The 14,850-nt window shown below is 63.4% G+C and overlaps 1 protein-coding gene across 1 annotated transcript in view; it reads right to left on the bottom strand.

The window, feature by feature from the left end:
* The window catches only part of ERLIN2 (ER lipid raft associated 2), a 39,428-nt gene that overhangs the window by 5,484 nt on the left and 19,094 nt on the right, over window positions 1-14,850 (bottom strand). The window contains exon 9 of the mRNA XM_072148808.1: window positions 719-810. Coding sequence (XP_072004909.1) covers window positions 719-810 — 92 coding nt within the window. The remainder of the gene's footprint in view (window positions 1-718; window positions 811-14,850) is intronic.

Genomic DNA, 14,850 nt, shown 5'->3' on the forward strand with positions numbered 1-14,850 from the left:
GGGAGTGTCAGAAATTTCTAAGCATCTCATGCACCACACTGTCCAGGTGAGTGCTGGAGATAACCAAGCTCTGTGCTCAGCAATTTTCAGCACTCTATTAGCATTAAATGTAGGGGCTGGACAGATGATGTTAGAGCTGCTACTACATCCGTTAGTTGGAATGGGGACTCAAGTGCTTGTGATCAGTGGTGGGAAGTTGTCCTAGCACCAGATTGTTACGCCTATTCACAAGATTGGGGCTAATCAAACAATTGTTAAAGGGGTTGTCCACTTTAATCACATTCCAGCAAATAACTAAAATGGTTTGTGTTACAAAAGTTATACAATTTTCCTATACACTTTCTGAATCAATTCTCCACGGTTTTCTAGAGCTCATGCAATAAAAGCTTTATAGTTCACTTCCAGCAGATAAACACTGGTCCATGGTCATGCGATGTCACACAGGTGCACAGCTCGTTAGTATCACACAGCTCTGATTACACAATGTGCTATAACGAGACATGCACCTGTGCGACATCACATGACCATGGACCATTGTTTATGTAGAGGAAGTCAACAATAAAAGCATAGGAAATTTTCAATATACTTTCTGTATCAATTTCTATAACTTTTCATTATTCAAACAATATCAATTATTCAAATCAATAAAACCCCTTGAAGCTACTGAACCCGTGATCATAGTAAAGAACATGTAATTTTAGGGATTCCAGTGACCCACCAATCACAGCCTTTTTCCTCTCAGTTTCCGCTTCCTTTTCCACCACCTTCTGTTTCTGTGCAGCAATGAGGAGTTTGGTCTTTTCACTTTCCCTAGAAAATACAAAATCGGCAATTTATTTAGAGACTTAATTTCAGGTCCAATTCAGATGTCACATGCTTTATAGCTCTCACCGACTTCTTTCCTACATTTTTTTAAGTTACATAAGTTTTAGTATTATCCAGCAAATTCAATCACGTAACCTTCAGTATTTCCCGGTACTATACATTTGTCTTTTGGACTTTTTTTTTTACTAGCAGTGCTTAAAGGGATTGTCCCAAGTTAGGGCTTCTTTTGGATCCAGAAGCCTTCTGGATAATGCAGTTAAACACCAAGTTTCCATTAGGAATGAATATTAGGAACGAAATGTCACTCCGTTATAAATAGATCTTAATAATTGCAACATTGTCCGATATTCATATGCATTCTTATTTCTTCATAGTGGCATGTTTTTAAATACTTTTCTTGTTTTTTTATGTTTAGTATATGTTATCACTCATGAATTCTATATGACTAAACTACCGTATATATATATACTCGAGTATAAGCCGACCCAAGTATAAGCCGAGGGTGGGAAATTCATTGGTCACTGCCTCCCCCAGTATGTAGCCTGCCAGCCCGCCTCCCCCAGTATGTAGCCTGCCAGCCCGCCTCCCCCAGTATGTAGCCTGCCAGCCCGCCTCCCCCAGTATGTAGCCTGCCAGCCCGCCTCCCCCAGTATGTAGCCTGCCAGCCCGCCTCCCCAGTATGTAGCCTGCCAGCCCGCCTCCCCCAGTATGTAGCCTGCCAGCCCGCCTCCCCCAGTATGTAGCCTGCCAGCCCGCCTCCCCCAGTATGTAGCCTGCCAGCCCGCCTCCCCCAGTATGTAGCCTGCCAGCCCGCCTCCCCCAGTATGTAGCCTGCCAGCCCGCCTCCCCAGTATGTAGCCTGCCAGCCCGCCTCCCCCAGTATGTAGCCTGCCAGCCCGCCTCCCCCAGTATGTAGCCTGCCAGCCCGCCTCCCCCAGTATGTAGCCTGCCAGCCCGCCTCCCCCAGTATGTAGCCTGCCAGCCCGCCTCCCCCAGTATGTAGCCTGCCAGCCCGCCTCCCCCAGTATGTAGCCTGCCAGCCCGCCTCCCCCAGTATGTAGCCTGCCAGCCCGCCTCCCCCAGTATGTAGCCTGCCAGCCCGCCTCCCCCAGTATGTAGCCTGCCAGCCCGCCTCCCCCAGTATGTAGCCTGCCAGCCCGCCTCCCCCAGTATGTAGCCTGCCAGCCCGCCTCCCCCAGTATGTAGCCTGCCAGCCCGCCTCCCCCAGTATGTAGCCTGCCAGCCCGCCTCCCCCAGTATGTAGCCTGCCAGCCCGCCTCCCCCAGTATGTAGCCTGCCAGCCCGCCTCCCCAGTATGTAGCCTGCCAGCCCGCCTCCCCCAGTATGTAGCCTGCCAGCCCGCCTCCCCCAGTATGTAGCCTGCCAGCCCGCCTCCCCCAGTATGTAGCCTGCCAGCCCGCCTCCCCCAGTATGTAGCCTGCCAGCCCGCCTCCCCCAGTATGTAGCCTGCCAGCCCGCCTCCCCCAGTATGTAGCCTGCCAGCCCGCCTCCCCCAGTATGTAGCCTGCCAGCCGCCTCCCCCAGTATGTAGCCTGCCAGCCCGCCTCCCCCAGTATGTAGCCTGCCAGCCCGCCTCCCCCAGTATGTAGCCTGCCAGCCCGCCTCCCCAGTATGTAGCCTGCCAGCCCGCCTCCCCCAGTATGTAGCCTGCCAGCCCGCCTCCCCAGTATGTAGCCTGCCAGCCCGCCTCCCCCAGTATGTAGCCTGCCAGCCCGCCTCCCCAGTATGTAGCCTGCCAGCCCGCCTCCCCCAGTATGTAGCCTGCCAGCCCGCCTCCCCCAGTATGTAGCCTGCCAGCCCGCCTCCCCAGTATGTAGCCTGCCAGCCCGCCTCCCCAGTATGTAGCCTGCCAGCCCGCCTCCCCCAGTATGTAGCCTGCCAGCCCGCCTCCCCCAGTATGTAGCCTGCCAGCCCGCCTCCCCCAGTATGTAGCCTGCCAGCCCGCCTCCCCCAGTATGTAGCCTGCCAGCCCGCCTCCCCCAGTATGTAGCCTGCCAGCCCGCCTCCCCCAGTATGTAGCCTGCCAGCCCGCCTCCCCCAGTATGTAGCCTGCCAGCCCGCCTCCCCCAGTATGTAGCCTGCCAGCCCGCCTCCCCCAGTATGTAGCCTGCCAGCCCGCCTCCCCCAGTATGTAGCCTGCCAGCCCGCCTCCCCCAGTATGTAGCCTGCCAGCCCCGCCTCCCCCAGTATGTAGCCTGCCAGCCCGCCTCCCCCAGTATGTAGCCTGCCAGCCCGCCTCCCCCAGTATGTAGCCTGCCAGCCCGCCTCCCCCAGTATGTAGCCTGCCAGCCCGCCTCCCCCAGTATGTAGCCTGCCAGCCCGCCTCCCCCAGTATGTAGCCTGCCAGCCCGCCTCCCCCAGTATGTAGCCTGCCAGCCCGCCTCCCCCAGTATGTAGCCTGCCAGCCCGCCTCCCCAGTATGTAGCCTGCCAGCCCGCCTCCCCCAGTATGTAGCCTGCCAGCCCGCCTCCCCCAGTATGTAGCCTGCCAGCCCGCCTCCCCCAGTATGTAGCCTGCCAGCCCGCCTCCCCCAGTATGTAGCCTGCCAGCCCGCCTCCCCCAGTATGTAGCCTGCCAGCCCGCCTCCCCCAGTATGTAGCCTGCCAGCCCGCCTCCCCCAGTATGTAGCCTGCCAGCCCGCCTCCCCCAGTATGTAGCCTGCCAGCCCGCCTCCCCCAGTATGTAGCCTGCAGCCCGCCTCCCCCAGTATGTAGCCTGCCAGCCCGCCTCCCCCAGTATGTAGCCTGCCAGCCCGCCTCCCCCAGTATGTAGCCTGCCAGCCCGCCTCCCCCAGTATGTAGCCTGCCAGCCCGCCTCCCCCAGTATGTAGCCTGCCAGCCCGCCTCCCCCAGTATGTAGCCTGCCAGCCCGCCTCCCCCAGTATGTAGCCTGCCAGCCCGCCTCCCCCAGTATGTAGCCTGCCAGCCCGCCTCCCCCAGTATGTAGCCTGCCAGCCCGCCTCCCCCAGTATGTAGCCTGCCAGCCCGCCTCCCCCAGTATGTAGCCTGCAGCCCGCCTCCCCCAGTATGTAGCCTGCCAGCCCGCCTCCCCCAGTATGTAGCCTGCCAGCCCGCCTCCCCCAGTATGTAGCCTGCCAGCCCGCCTCCCCCAGTATGTAGCCTGCCAGCCCGCCTCCCCCAGTATGTAGCCTGCCAGCCCGCCTCCCCCAGTATGTAGCCTGCCAGCCCGCCTCCCCAGTATGTAGCCCCCGTGTAGCCTGCCAGCCCGCCTCCCCCAGTATGTAGCCTGCCAGCCCGCCTCCCCCAGTATGTAGCCTGCCAGCCCGCCTCCCCCAGTATGTAGCCTGCCAGCCCGCCTCCCCCAGTATGTAGCCTGCCAGCCCGCCTCCCCCAGTATGTAGCCTGCCAGCCCGCCTCCCCCAGTATGTAGCCTGCCAGCCCGCCTCCCCCAGTATGTAGCCTGCCAGCCCGCCTCCCCCAGTATGTAGCCTGCCAGCCCGCCTCCCCCAGTATGTAGCCTGCCAGCCCGCCTCCCCCAGTATGTAGCCTGCCAGCCCGCCTCCCCCAGTATGTAGCCTGCCAGCCCGCCTCCCCAGTATGTAGCCTGCCAGCCCGCCTCCCCCAGTATGTAGCCTGCCAGCCCGCCTCCCCAGTATGTAGCCTGCCAGCCCGCCTCCCCCAGTATGTAGCCTGCCAGCCCGCCTCCCCCAGTATGTAGCCTGCCAGCCCGCCTCCCCCAGTATGTAGCCTGCCAGCCCGCCTCCCCCAGTATGTAGCCTGCCAGCCCGCCTCCCCCAGTATGTAGCCTGCCAGCCCGCCTCCCCCAGTATGTAGCCTGCCAGCCCGCCTCCCCCAGTATGTAGCCTGCCAGCCCGCCTCCCCCAGTATGTAGCCTGCCAGCCCGCCTCCCCCAGTATGTAGCCTGCCAGCCCGCCTCCCCCAGTATGTAGCCTGCCAGCCCGCCTCCCCCAGTATGTAGCCTGCCAGCCCGCCTCCCCCAGTATGTAGCCTGCCAGCCCGCCTCCCCCAGTATGTAGCCTGCCAGCCCGCCTCCCCCAGTATGTAGCCTGCCAGCCCGCCTCCCCCAGTATGTAGCCTGCCAGCCCGCCTCCCCCAGTATGTAGCCTGCCAGCCCGCCTCCCCCAGTATGTAGCCTGCCAGCCCGCCTCCCCCAGTATGTAGCCTGCCAGCCCGCCTCCCCAGTATGTAGCCTGCCAGCCCGCCTCCCCCAGTATGTAGCCTGCCAGCCCGCCTCCCCCAGTATGTAGCCTGCCAGCCCGCCTCCCCCAGTATGTAGCCTGCCAGCCCGCCTCCCCCAGTATGTAGCCTGCCAGCCCGCCTCCCCCAGTATGTAGCCTGCCAGCCCGCCTCCCCCAGTATGTAGCCTGCCAGCCCGCCTCCCCCAGTATGTAGCCTGCCAGCCCGCCTCCCCCAGTATGTAGCCTGCCAGCCCGCCTCCCCAGTATGTAGCCTGCCAGCCCGCCTCCCCCAGTATGTAGCCTGCCAGCCCGCCTCCCCCAGTATGTAGCCTGCCAGCCCGCCTCCCCCAGTATGTAGCCTGCCAGCCCGCCTCCCCCAGTATGTAGCCTGCCAGCCCGCCTCCCCCAGTATGTAGCCTGCCAGCCCGCCTCCCCAGTATGTAGCCTGCCAGCCCGCCTCCCCCAGTATGTAGCCTGCCAGCCCGCCTCCCCCAGTATGTAGCCTGCCAGCCCGCCTCCCCCAGTATGTAGCCTGCCAGCCCGCCTCCCCCAGTATGTAGCCTGCCAGCCCGCCTCCCCCAGTATGTAGCCTGCCAGCCCGCCTCCCCCAGTATGTAGCCTGCCAGCCCGCCTCCCCCAGTATGTAGCCTGCCAGCCCGCCTCCCCCAGTATGTAGCCTGCCAGCCCGCCTCCCCCAGTATGTAGCCTGCCAGCCCGCCTCCCCCAGTATGTAGCCTGCCAGCCCGCCTCCCCCAGTATGTAGCCTGCCAGCCCGCCTCCCCCAGTATGTAGCCTGCCAGCCCGCCTCCCCCAGTATGTAGCCTGCCAGCCCGCCTCCCCCAGTATGTAGCCTGCCAGCCCGCCTCCCCCAGTATGTAGCCTGCCAGCCCGCCTCCCCCAGTATGTAGCCTGCCAGCCCGCCTCCCCCAGTATGTAGCCTGCCAGCCCGCCTCCCCCAGTATGTAGCCTGCCAGCCCGCCTCCCCCAGTATGTAGCCTGCCAGCCCGCCTCCCCCAGTATGTAGCCTGCCAGCCCGCCTCCCCCAGTATGTAGCCTGCCAGCCCGCCTCCCCCAGTATGTAGCCTGCCAGCCCGCCTCCCCCAGTATGTAGCCTGCCAGCCCGCCTCCCCCAGTATGTAGCCTGCCAGCCCGCCTCCCCCAGTATGTAGCCTGCCAGCCCGCCTCCCCCAGTATGTAGCCTGCCAGCCCGCCTCCCCCAGTATGTAGCCTGCCAGCCCGCCTCCCCCAGTATGTAGCCTGCCAGCCCGCCTCCCCCAGTATGTAGCCTGCCAGCCCGCCTCCCCAGTATGTAGCCTGCCAGCCCGCCTCCCCCAGTATGTAGCCTGCCAGCCCGCCTCCCCCAGTATGTAGCCTGCCAGCCCGCCTCCCCCAGTATGTAGCCTGCCAGCCCGCCTCCCCCAGTATGTAGCCTGCCAGCCCGCCTCCCCCAGTATGTAGCCTGCCAGCCCGCCCTCCCCCAGTATGTAGCCTGCCAGCCCGCCTCCCCCAGTATGTAGCCTGCCAGCCCGCCTCCCCAGTATGTAGCCTGCCAGCCCGCCTCCCCCAGTATGTAGCCTGCCAGCCCGCCTCCCCCAGTATGTAGCCTGCCAGCCCGCCTCCCCCAGTATGTAGCCTGCCAGCCCGCCTCCCCCAGTATGTAGCCTGCCAGCCCGCCTCCCCCAGTATGTAGCCTGCCAGCCCGCCTCCCCCAGTATGTAGCCTGCCAGCCCGCCTCCCCCAGTATGTAGCCTGCCAGCCCGCCTCCCCCAGTATGTAGCCTGCCAGCCCGCCTCCCCCAGTATGTAGCCTGCCAGCCCGCCTCCCCCAGTATGTAGCCTGCCAGCCCGCCTCCCCCAGTATGTAGCCTGCCAGCCCGCCTCCCCCAGTATGTAGCCTGCCAGCCCGCCTCCCCCAGTATGTAGCCTGCCAGCCCGCCTCCCCCAGTATGTAGCCTGCCAGCCCGCCTCCCCCAGTATGTAGCCTGCCAGCCCGCCTCCCCCAGTATGTAGCCTGCCAGCCCGCCTCCCCCAGTATGTAGCCTGCCAGCCCGCCTCCCCCAGTATGTAGCCTGCCAGCCCGCCTCCCCCAGTATGTAGCCTGCCAGCCCGCCTCCCCCAGTATGTAGCCTGCCAGCCCGCCTCCCCCAGTATGTAGCCTGCCAGCCCGCCTCCCCCAGTATGTAGCCTGCCAGCCCGCCTCCCCCAGTATGTAGCCTGCCAGCCCGCCTCCCCCAGTATGTAGCCTGCCAGCCCGCCTCCCCCAGTATGTAGCCTGCCAGCCCGCCTCCCCCAGTATGTAGCCTGCCAGCCCGCCTCCCCCAGTATGTAGCCTGCCAGCCCGCCTCCCCCAGTATGTAGCCTGCCAGCCCGCCTCCCCCAGTATGTAGCCTGCCAGCCCGCCTCCCCCAGTATGTAGCCTGCCAGCCCACCGCCTCCCCCAGTATGTAGCCTGCCAGCCCGCCTCCCCCAGTATGTAGCCTGCCAGCCCGCCTCCCCAGTATGTAGCCTGCCAGCCCGCCTCCCCCAGTATGTAGCCTGCCAGCCCGCCTCCCCCAGTATGTAGCCTGCCAGCCCGCCTCCCCCAGTATGTAGCCTGCCAGCCCGCCTCCCCCAGTATGTAGCCTGCCAGCCCGCCTCCCCCAGTATGTAGCCTGCCAGCCCGCCTCCCCCAGTATGTAGCCTGCCAGCCCGCCTCCCCCAGTATGTAGCCTGCCAGCCCGCCTCCCCCAGTATGTAGCCTGCCAGCCCGCCTCCCCCAGTATGTAGCCTGCCAGCCCGCCTCCCCCAGTATGTAGCCTGCCAGCCCGCCTCCCCCAGTATGTAGCCTGCCAGCCCGCCTCCCCCAGTATGTAGCCTGCCAGCCCGCCTCCCCCAGTATGTAGCCTGCCAGCCCGCCTCCCCCAGTATGTAGCCTGCCAGCCCGCCTCCCCCCCAGTATGTAGCCTGCCAGCCCGCCTCCCCCAGTATGTAGCCTGCCAGCCCGCCTCCCCCAGTATGTAGCCTGCCAGCCCGCCTCCCCCCAGTATGTAGCCTGCCAGCCCGCCTCCCCCAGTATGTAGCCTGCCAGCCCGCCTCCCCCAGTATGTAGCCTGCCAGCCCGCCTCCCCCAGTATGTAGCCTGCCAGCCCGCCTCCCCCAGTATGTAGCCTGCCAGCCCGCCTCCCCCAGTATGTAGCCTGCCAGCCCGCCTCCCCCAGTATGTAGCCTGCCAGCCCGCCTCCCCCAGTATGTAGCCTGCCAGCCCGCCTCCCCCAGTATGTAGCCTGCCAGCCCGCCTCCCCCAGTATGTAGCCTGCCAGCCCGCCTCCCCCAGTATGTAGCCTGCCAGCCCGCCTCCCCCAGTATGTAGCCTGCCAGCCCGCCTCCCCCAGTATGTAGCCTGCCAGCCCGCCTCCCCCAGTATGTAGCCTGCCAGCCCGCCTCCCCCAGTATGTAGCCTGCCAGCCCGCCTCCCCCAGTATGTAGCCTGCCAGCCCACCTCCCCCAGTATGTAGCCTGCCAGCCCACCTCCCCCAGTATGTAGCCTGCCAGCCCACCTCCCCCAGTATGTAGCCTGCCAGCCCACCTCCCCCAGTATGTAGCCTGCCAGCCCACCTCCCCCAGTATGTAGCCTGCCAGCCCACCTCCCCCAGTATGTAGCCTGCCAGCCCACCTCCCCCAGTATGTAGCCTGCCAGCCCACCTCCCCCAGTATGTAGCCTGCCAGCCCACCTCCCCCAGTATGTAGCCTGCCAGCCCACCTCCCCCAGTATGTAGCCTGCCAGCCCACCTCCCCCAGTATGTAGCCTGCCAGCCCACCTCCCCCAGTATGTAGCCTGCCAGCCCACCTCCCCCAGTATGTAGCCTGCCAGCCCACCTCCCCCAGTATGTAGCCTGCCAGCCCACCTCCCCCCCAGTATGTAGCCTGCCAGCCCACCTCCCCCAGTATGTAGCCTGCCAGCCCACCTCCCCCAGTATGTAGCCTGCCAGCCCACCTCCCCCAGTATGTAGCCTGCCAGCCCACCTCCCCCAGTATGTAGCCTGCCAGCCCACCTCCCCCAGTATGTAGCCTGCCAGCCCATCCCCCAGTATGTAGCCTGCCAGCCCACCTCCCCCAGTATGTAGCCTGCCAGCCCACCTCCCCCAGTATGTAGCCTGCCAGCCCACCTCCCCCAGTATGTAGCCTGCCAGCCCACCTCCCCCAGTATGTAGCCTGCCAGCCCACCTCCCCCAGTATGTAGCCTGCCAGCCCACCTCCCCCAGTATGTAGCCTGCCAGCCCACCTCCCCCAGTATGTAGCCTGCCAGCCCACCTCCCCCAGTATGTAGCCTGCCAGCCCACCTCCCCCAGTATGTAGCCTGCCAGCCCACCTCCCCCAGTATGTAGCCTGCCAGCCCACCTCCCCCAGTATGTAGCCTGCCAGCCCACCTCCCCCAGTATGTAGCCTGCCAGCCCACCTCCCCCAGTATGTAGCCTGCCAGCCCACCTCCCCCAGTATGTAGCCTGCCAGCCCACCTCCCCCAGTATGTAGCCTGCCAGCCCACCTCCCCCAGTATGTAGCCTGCCAGCCCACCTCCCCCAGTATGTAGCCTGCCAGCCCACCTCCCCCAGTATGTAGCCTGCCAGCCCACCTCCCCCAGTATGTAGCCTGCCAGCCCACCTCCCCCAGTATGTAGCCTGCCAGCCCACCTCCCCCAGTATGTAGCCTGCCAGCCCACCTCCCCCAGTATGTAGCCTGCCAGCCCACCTCCCCCAGTATGTAGCCTGCCAGCCCACCTCCCCCAGTATGTAGCCTGCCAGCCCACCTCCCCCAGTATGTAGCCTGCCAGCCCACCTCCCCCAGTATGTAGCCTGCCAGCCCACCTCCCCCAGTATGTAGCCTGCCAGCCCACCTAGTATGTAGCCTGCCAGCCCACCTCCCCCAGTATGTAGCCTGCCAGCCCACATCCCCCAGTATGTAGCCTGCCAGCCCACCTCCCCCAGTATGTAGCCTGCCAGCCCACCTCCCCCAGTATGTAGCCTGCCAGCCCACATCCCCCAGTATGTAGCCTGCCAGCCCACATCCCCCAGTATGTAGCCTGCCAGCCCACATCCCCCAGTATGTAGCCTGCCAGCCCACATCCCCCAGTATGTAGCCTGCCAGCCCACATCCCCCAGTATGTAGCCTGCCAGCCCACATCCCCCAGTATGTAGCCTGCCAGCCCACATCCCCCAGTATGTAGCCTGCCAGCCCACATCCCCCAGTATGTAGCCTGCCAGCCCACATCCCCCAGTATGTAGCCTGCCAGCCCACATCCCCCAGTATGTAGCCTGCCAGCCCACATCCCCCAGTATGTAGCCTGCCAGCCCACATCCCCCAGTATGTAGCCTGCCAGCCCACATCCCCCAGTATGTAGCCTGCCAGCCCACATCCCCCAGTATGTAGCCTGCCAGCCCACATCCCCCAGTATGTAGCCTGCCAGCCCACATCCCCCAGTATGTAGCCTGCCAGCCCACATCCCCCAGTATGTAGCCTGCCAGCCCACATCCCCCAGTATGTAGCCTGCCAGCCCACATCCCCCAGTATGTAGCCTGCCAGCCCACATCCCCCAGTATGTAGCCTGCCAGCCCACATCCCCCAGTATGTAGCCTGCCAGCCCACATCCCCCAGTATGTAGCCTGCCAGCCCACATCCCCCAGTATGTAGCCTGCCAGCCCACATCCCCCAGTATGTAGCCTGCCAGCCCACATCCCCCAGTATGTAGCCTGCCAGCCCACATCCCCCAGTATGTAGCCTGCCAGCCCACATCCCCCAGTATGTAGCCTGCCAGCCCACATCCCCCAGTATGTAGCCTGCCAGCCCACATCCCCCAGTATGTAGCCTGCCAGCCCACATCCCCCAGTATGTAGCCTGCCAGCCCACATCCCCCAGTATGTAGCCTGCCAGCCCACATCCCCCAGTATGTAGCCTGCCAGCCCACATCCCCCAGTATGTAGCCTGCCAGCCCACATCCCCCAGTATGTAGCCTGCCAGCCCACATCCCCCAGTATGTAGCCTGCCAGCCCACATCCCCCAGTATGTAGCCTGCCAGCCCACATCCCCCAGTATGTAGCCTGCCAGCCCACATCCCCCAGTATGTAGCCTGCCAGCCCACATCCCCCAGTATGTAGCCTGCCAGCCCACATCCCCCAGTATGTAGCCTGCCAGCCCACATCCCCCAGTATGTAGCCTGCCAGCCCACATCCCCCAGTATGTAGCCTGCCAGCCCACATCCCCCAGTATGTAGCCTGCCAGCCCACATCCCCCAGTATGTAGCCTGCCAGCCCACATCCCCCAGTATGTAGCCTGCCAGCCCACATCCCCCAGTATGTAGCCTGCCAGCCCACATCCCCCAGTATGTAGCCTGCCAGCCCACATCCCCCAGTATGTAGCCTGCCAGCCCACATCCCCCAGTATGTAGCCTGCCAGCCCACATCCCCCAGTATGTAGCCTGCCAGCCCACATCCCCCAGTATGTAGCCTGCCAGCCCACATCCCCCAGTATGTAGCCTGCCAGCCCACATCCCCCAGTATGTAGCCTGCCAGCCCACATCCCCCAGTATGTAGCCTGCCAGCCCACATCCCCCAGTATGTAGCCTGCCAGCCCACATCCCCCAGTATGTAGCCTGCCAGCCCACATCCCCCAGTATGTAGCCTGCCAGCCCACATCCCCCAGTATGTAGCCTGCCAGCCCACATCCCCCAGTATGTAGCCTGCCAGCCCACATCCCCCAGTATGTAGCCTGCCAGCCCACATCCCCCAGTATGTAGCCTGCCAGCCCACATCCCCCAGTATGTAGCCTGCCAGCCCACATCCCCCAGTATGTAGCCTGCCAGCCCACATCCCCCAGTATGTAGCCTGCCAGCCCACATCCCCCAGTATGTAGCCTGCCAGCCCACATCCCCCAGTATGTAGCCTGCCAGCCCACATCCCCCAGTATGTAGCCTGCCAGCCCACATCCCCCAGTATGTAGCCTGCCAGCCCACATCCCCCAGTATGTAGCCTGCCAGCCCACATCCCCCAGTATGTAGCCTGCCAGCCCACATCCCCCAGTATGTAGCCTGCCAGCCCACATCCCCCAGTATGTAGCCTGCCAGCCCACATCCCCCAGTATGTAGCCTGCCAGCCCACATCCCCCAGTATGTAGCCTGCCAGCCCACATCCCCCAGTATGTAGCCTGCCAGCCCACATCCCCCAGTATGTAGCCTGCCAGCCCACATCCCCCAGTATGTAGCCTGCCAGCCCACATCCCCCAGTATGTAGCCTGCCAGCCCACATCCCCCAGTATGTAGCCTGCCAGCCCACATCCCCCAGTATGTAGCCTGCCAGCCCACATCCCCCAGTATGTAGCCTGCCAGCCCACATCCCCCAGTATGTAGCCTGCCAGCCCACATCCCCCAGTATGTAGCCTGCCAGCCCACATCCCCCAGTATGTAGCCTGCCAGCCCACATCCCCCAGTATGTAGCCTGCCAGCCCACATCCCCCAGTATGTAGCCTGCCAGCCCACATCCCCCAGTATGTAGCCTGCCAGCCCACATCCCCCAGTATGTAGCCTGCCAGCCCACATCCCCCAGTATGTAGCCTGCCAGCCCACATCCCCCAGTATGTAGCCTGCCAGCCCACATCCCCCAGTATGTAGCCTGCCAGCCCACATCCCCCAGTATGTAGCCTGCCAGCCCACATCCCCCAGTATGTAGCCTGCCAGCCCACATCCCCCAGTATGTAGCCTGCCAGCCCACATCCCCCAGTATGTAGCCTGCCAGCCCACATCCCCCAGTATGTAGCCTGCCAGCCCACATCCCCCAGTATGTAGCCTGCCAGCCCACATCCCCCAGTATGTAGCCTGCCAGCCCACATCCCCCAGTATGTAGCCTGCCAGCCCACATCCCCCAGTATGTAGCCTGCCAGCCCACATCCCCCAGTATGTAGCCTGCCAGCCCACATCCCCCAGTATGTAGCCTGCCAGCCCACATCCCCCAGTATGTAGCCTGCCAGCCCACATCCCCCAGTATGTAGCCTGCCAGCCCACATCCCCCAGTATGTAGCCTGCCAGCCCACATCCCCCAGTATGTAGCCTGCCAGCCCACATCCCCCAGTATGTAGCCTGCCAGCCCACATCCCCCAGTATGTAGCCTGCCAGCCCACATCCCCCAGTATGTAGCCTGCCAGCCCACATCCCCCAGTATGTAGCCTGCCAGCCCACATCCCCCAGTATGTAGCCTGCCAGCCCACATCCCCCAGTATGTAGCCTGCCAGCCCACATCCCCCAGTATGTAGCCTGCCAGCCCACATCCCCCAGTATGTAGCCTGCCAGCCCACATCCCCCAGTATGTAGCCTGCCAGCCCACATCCCCCAGTATGTAGCCTGCCAGCCCACATCCCCCAGTATGTAGCCTGCCAGCCCACATCCCCCAGTATGTAGCCTGCCAGCCCACATCCCCCAGTATGTAGCCTGCCAGCCCACATCCCCCAGTATGTAGCCTGCCAGCCCACATCCCCCAGTATGTAGCCTGCCAGCCCACATCCCCCAGTATGTAGCCTGCCAGCCCACATCCCCCAGTATGTAGCCTGCCAGCCCACATCCCCCAGTATGTAGCCTGCCAGCCCACATCCCCCAGTATGTAGCCTGCCAGCCCACATCCCCCAGTATGTAGCCTGCCAGCCCACATCCCCCAGTATGTAGCCTGCCAGCCCACATCCCCCAGTATGTAGCCTGCCAGCCCACATCCCCCAGTATGTAGCCTGCCAGCCCACATCCCCCAGTATGTAGCCTGCCAGCCCACATCCCCCAGTATGTAGCCTGCCAGCCCACATCCCCCAGTATGTAGCCTGCCAGCCCACATCCCCCAGTATGTAGCCTGCCAGCCCACATCCCCCAGTATGTAGCCTGCCAGCCCACATCCCCCAGTATGTAGCCTGCCAGCCCACATCCCCCAGTATGTAGCCTGCCAGCCCACATCCCCCAGTATGTAGCCTGCCAGCCCACATCCCCCAGTATGTAGCCTGCCAGCCCACATCCCCAGTATGTAGCCTGCCAGCCCACATCCCCCAGTATGTAGCCTGCCAGCCCACATCCCCCAGTATGTAGCCTGCCAGCCCACATCCCCCAGTATGTAGCCTGCCAGCCCACATCCCCCAGTATGTAGCCTGCCAGCCCACATCCCCCAGTATGTAGCCTGCCAGCCCACATCCCCCAGTATGTAGCCTGCCAGCCCACATCCCCCAGTATGTAGCCTGCCAGCCCACATCCCCCAGTATGTAGCCTGCCAGCCCACATCCCCCAGTATGTAGCCTGCCAGCCCACATCCCCCAGTATGTAGCCTGCCAGCCCACATCCCCCAGTATGTAGCCTGCCAGCCCACATCCCCCAGTATGTAGCCTGCCAGCCCACATCCCCCAGTATGTAGCCTGCCAGCCCACATCCCCCAGTATGTAGCCTGCCAGCCCACATCCCCCAGTATGTAGCCTGCCAGCCCACATCCCCCAGTATGTAGCCTGCCAGCCCACATCCCCAGTATGTAGCCTGCCAGCCCACATCCCCCAGTATGTAGCCTGCCAGCCCACATCCCCCAGTATGTAGCCTGCCAGCCCACATCCCCCAGTATGTAGCCTGCCAGCCCACATCCCCCAGTATGTAGCCTGCCAGCCCACATCCCCCAGTATGTAGCCTGCCAGCCCACATCCCCCAGTATGTAGCCTGCCAGCCCACATCCCCCAGTATGTAGCCTGCCAGCCCACATCCCCCAGTATGTAGCCTGCCAGCCCACATCCCCCAGTATGTAGCCTGCCAGCCCACATCCCCCAGTATGTAGCCTGCCAGCCACATCCCCCAGTATGTAGCCTGCCAGC

Source organism: Engystomops pustulosus, chromosome 4 (assembly GCF_040894005.1).
Source record: "Engystomops pustulosus chromosome 4, aEngPut4.maternal, whole genome shotgun sequence".
Lineage (NCBI taxonomy): Eukaryota > Metazoa > Chordata > Amphibia > Anura > Leptodactylidae > Engystomops > Engystomops pustulosus.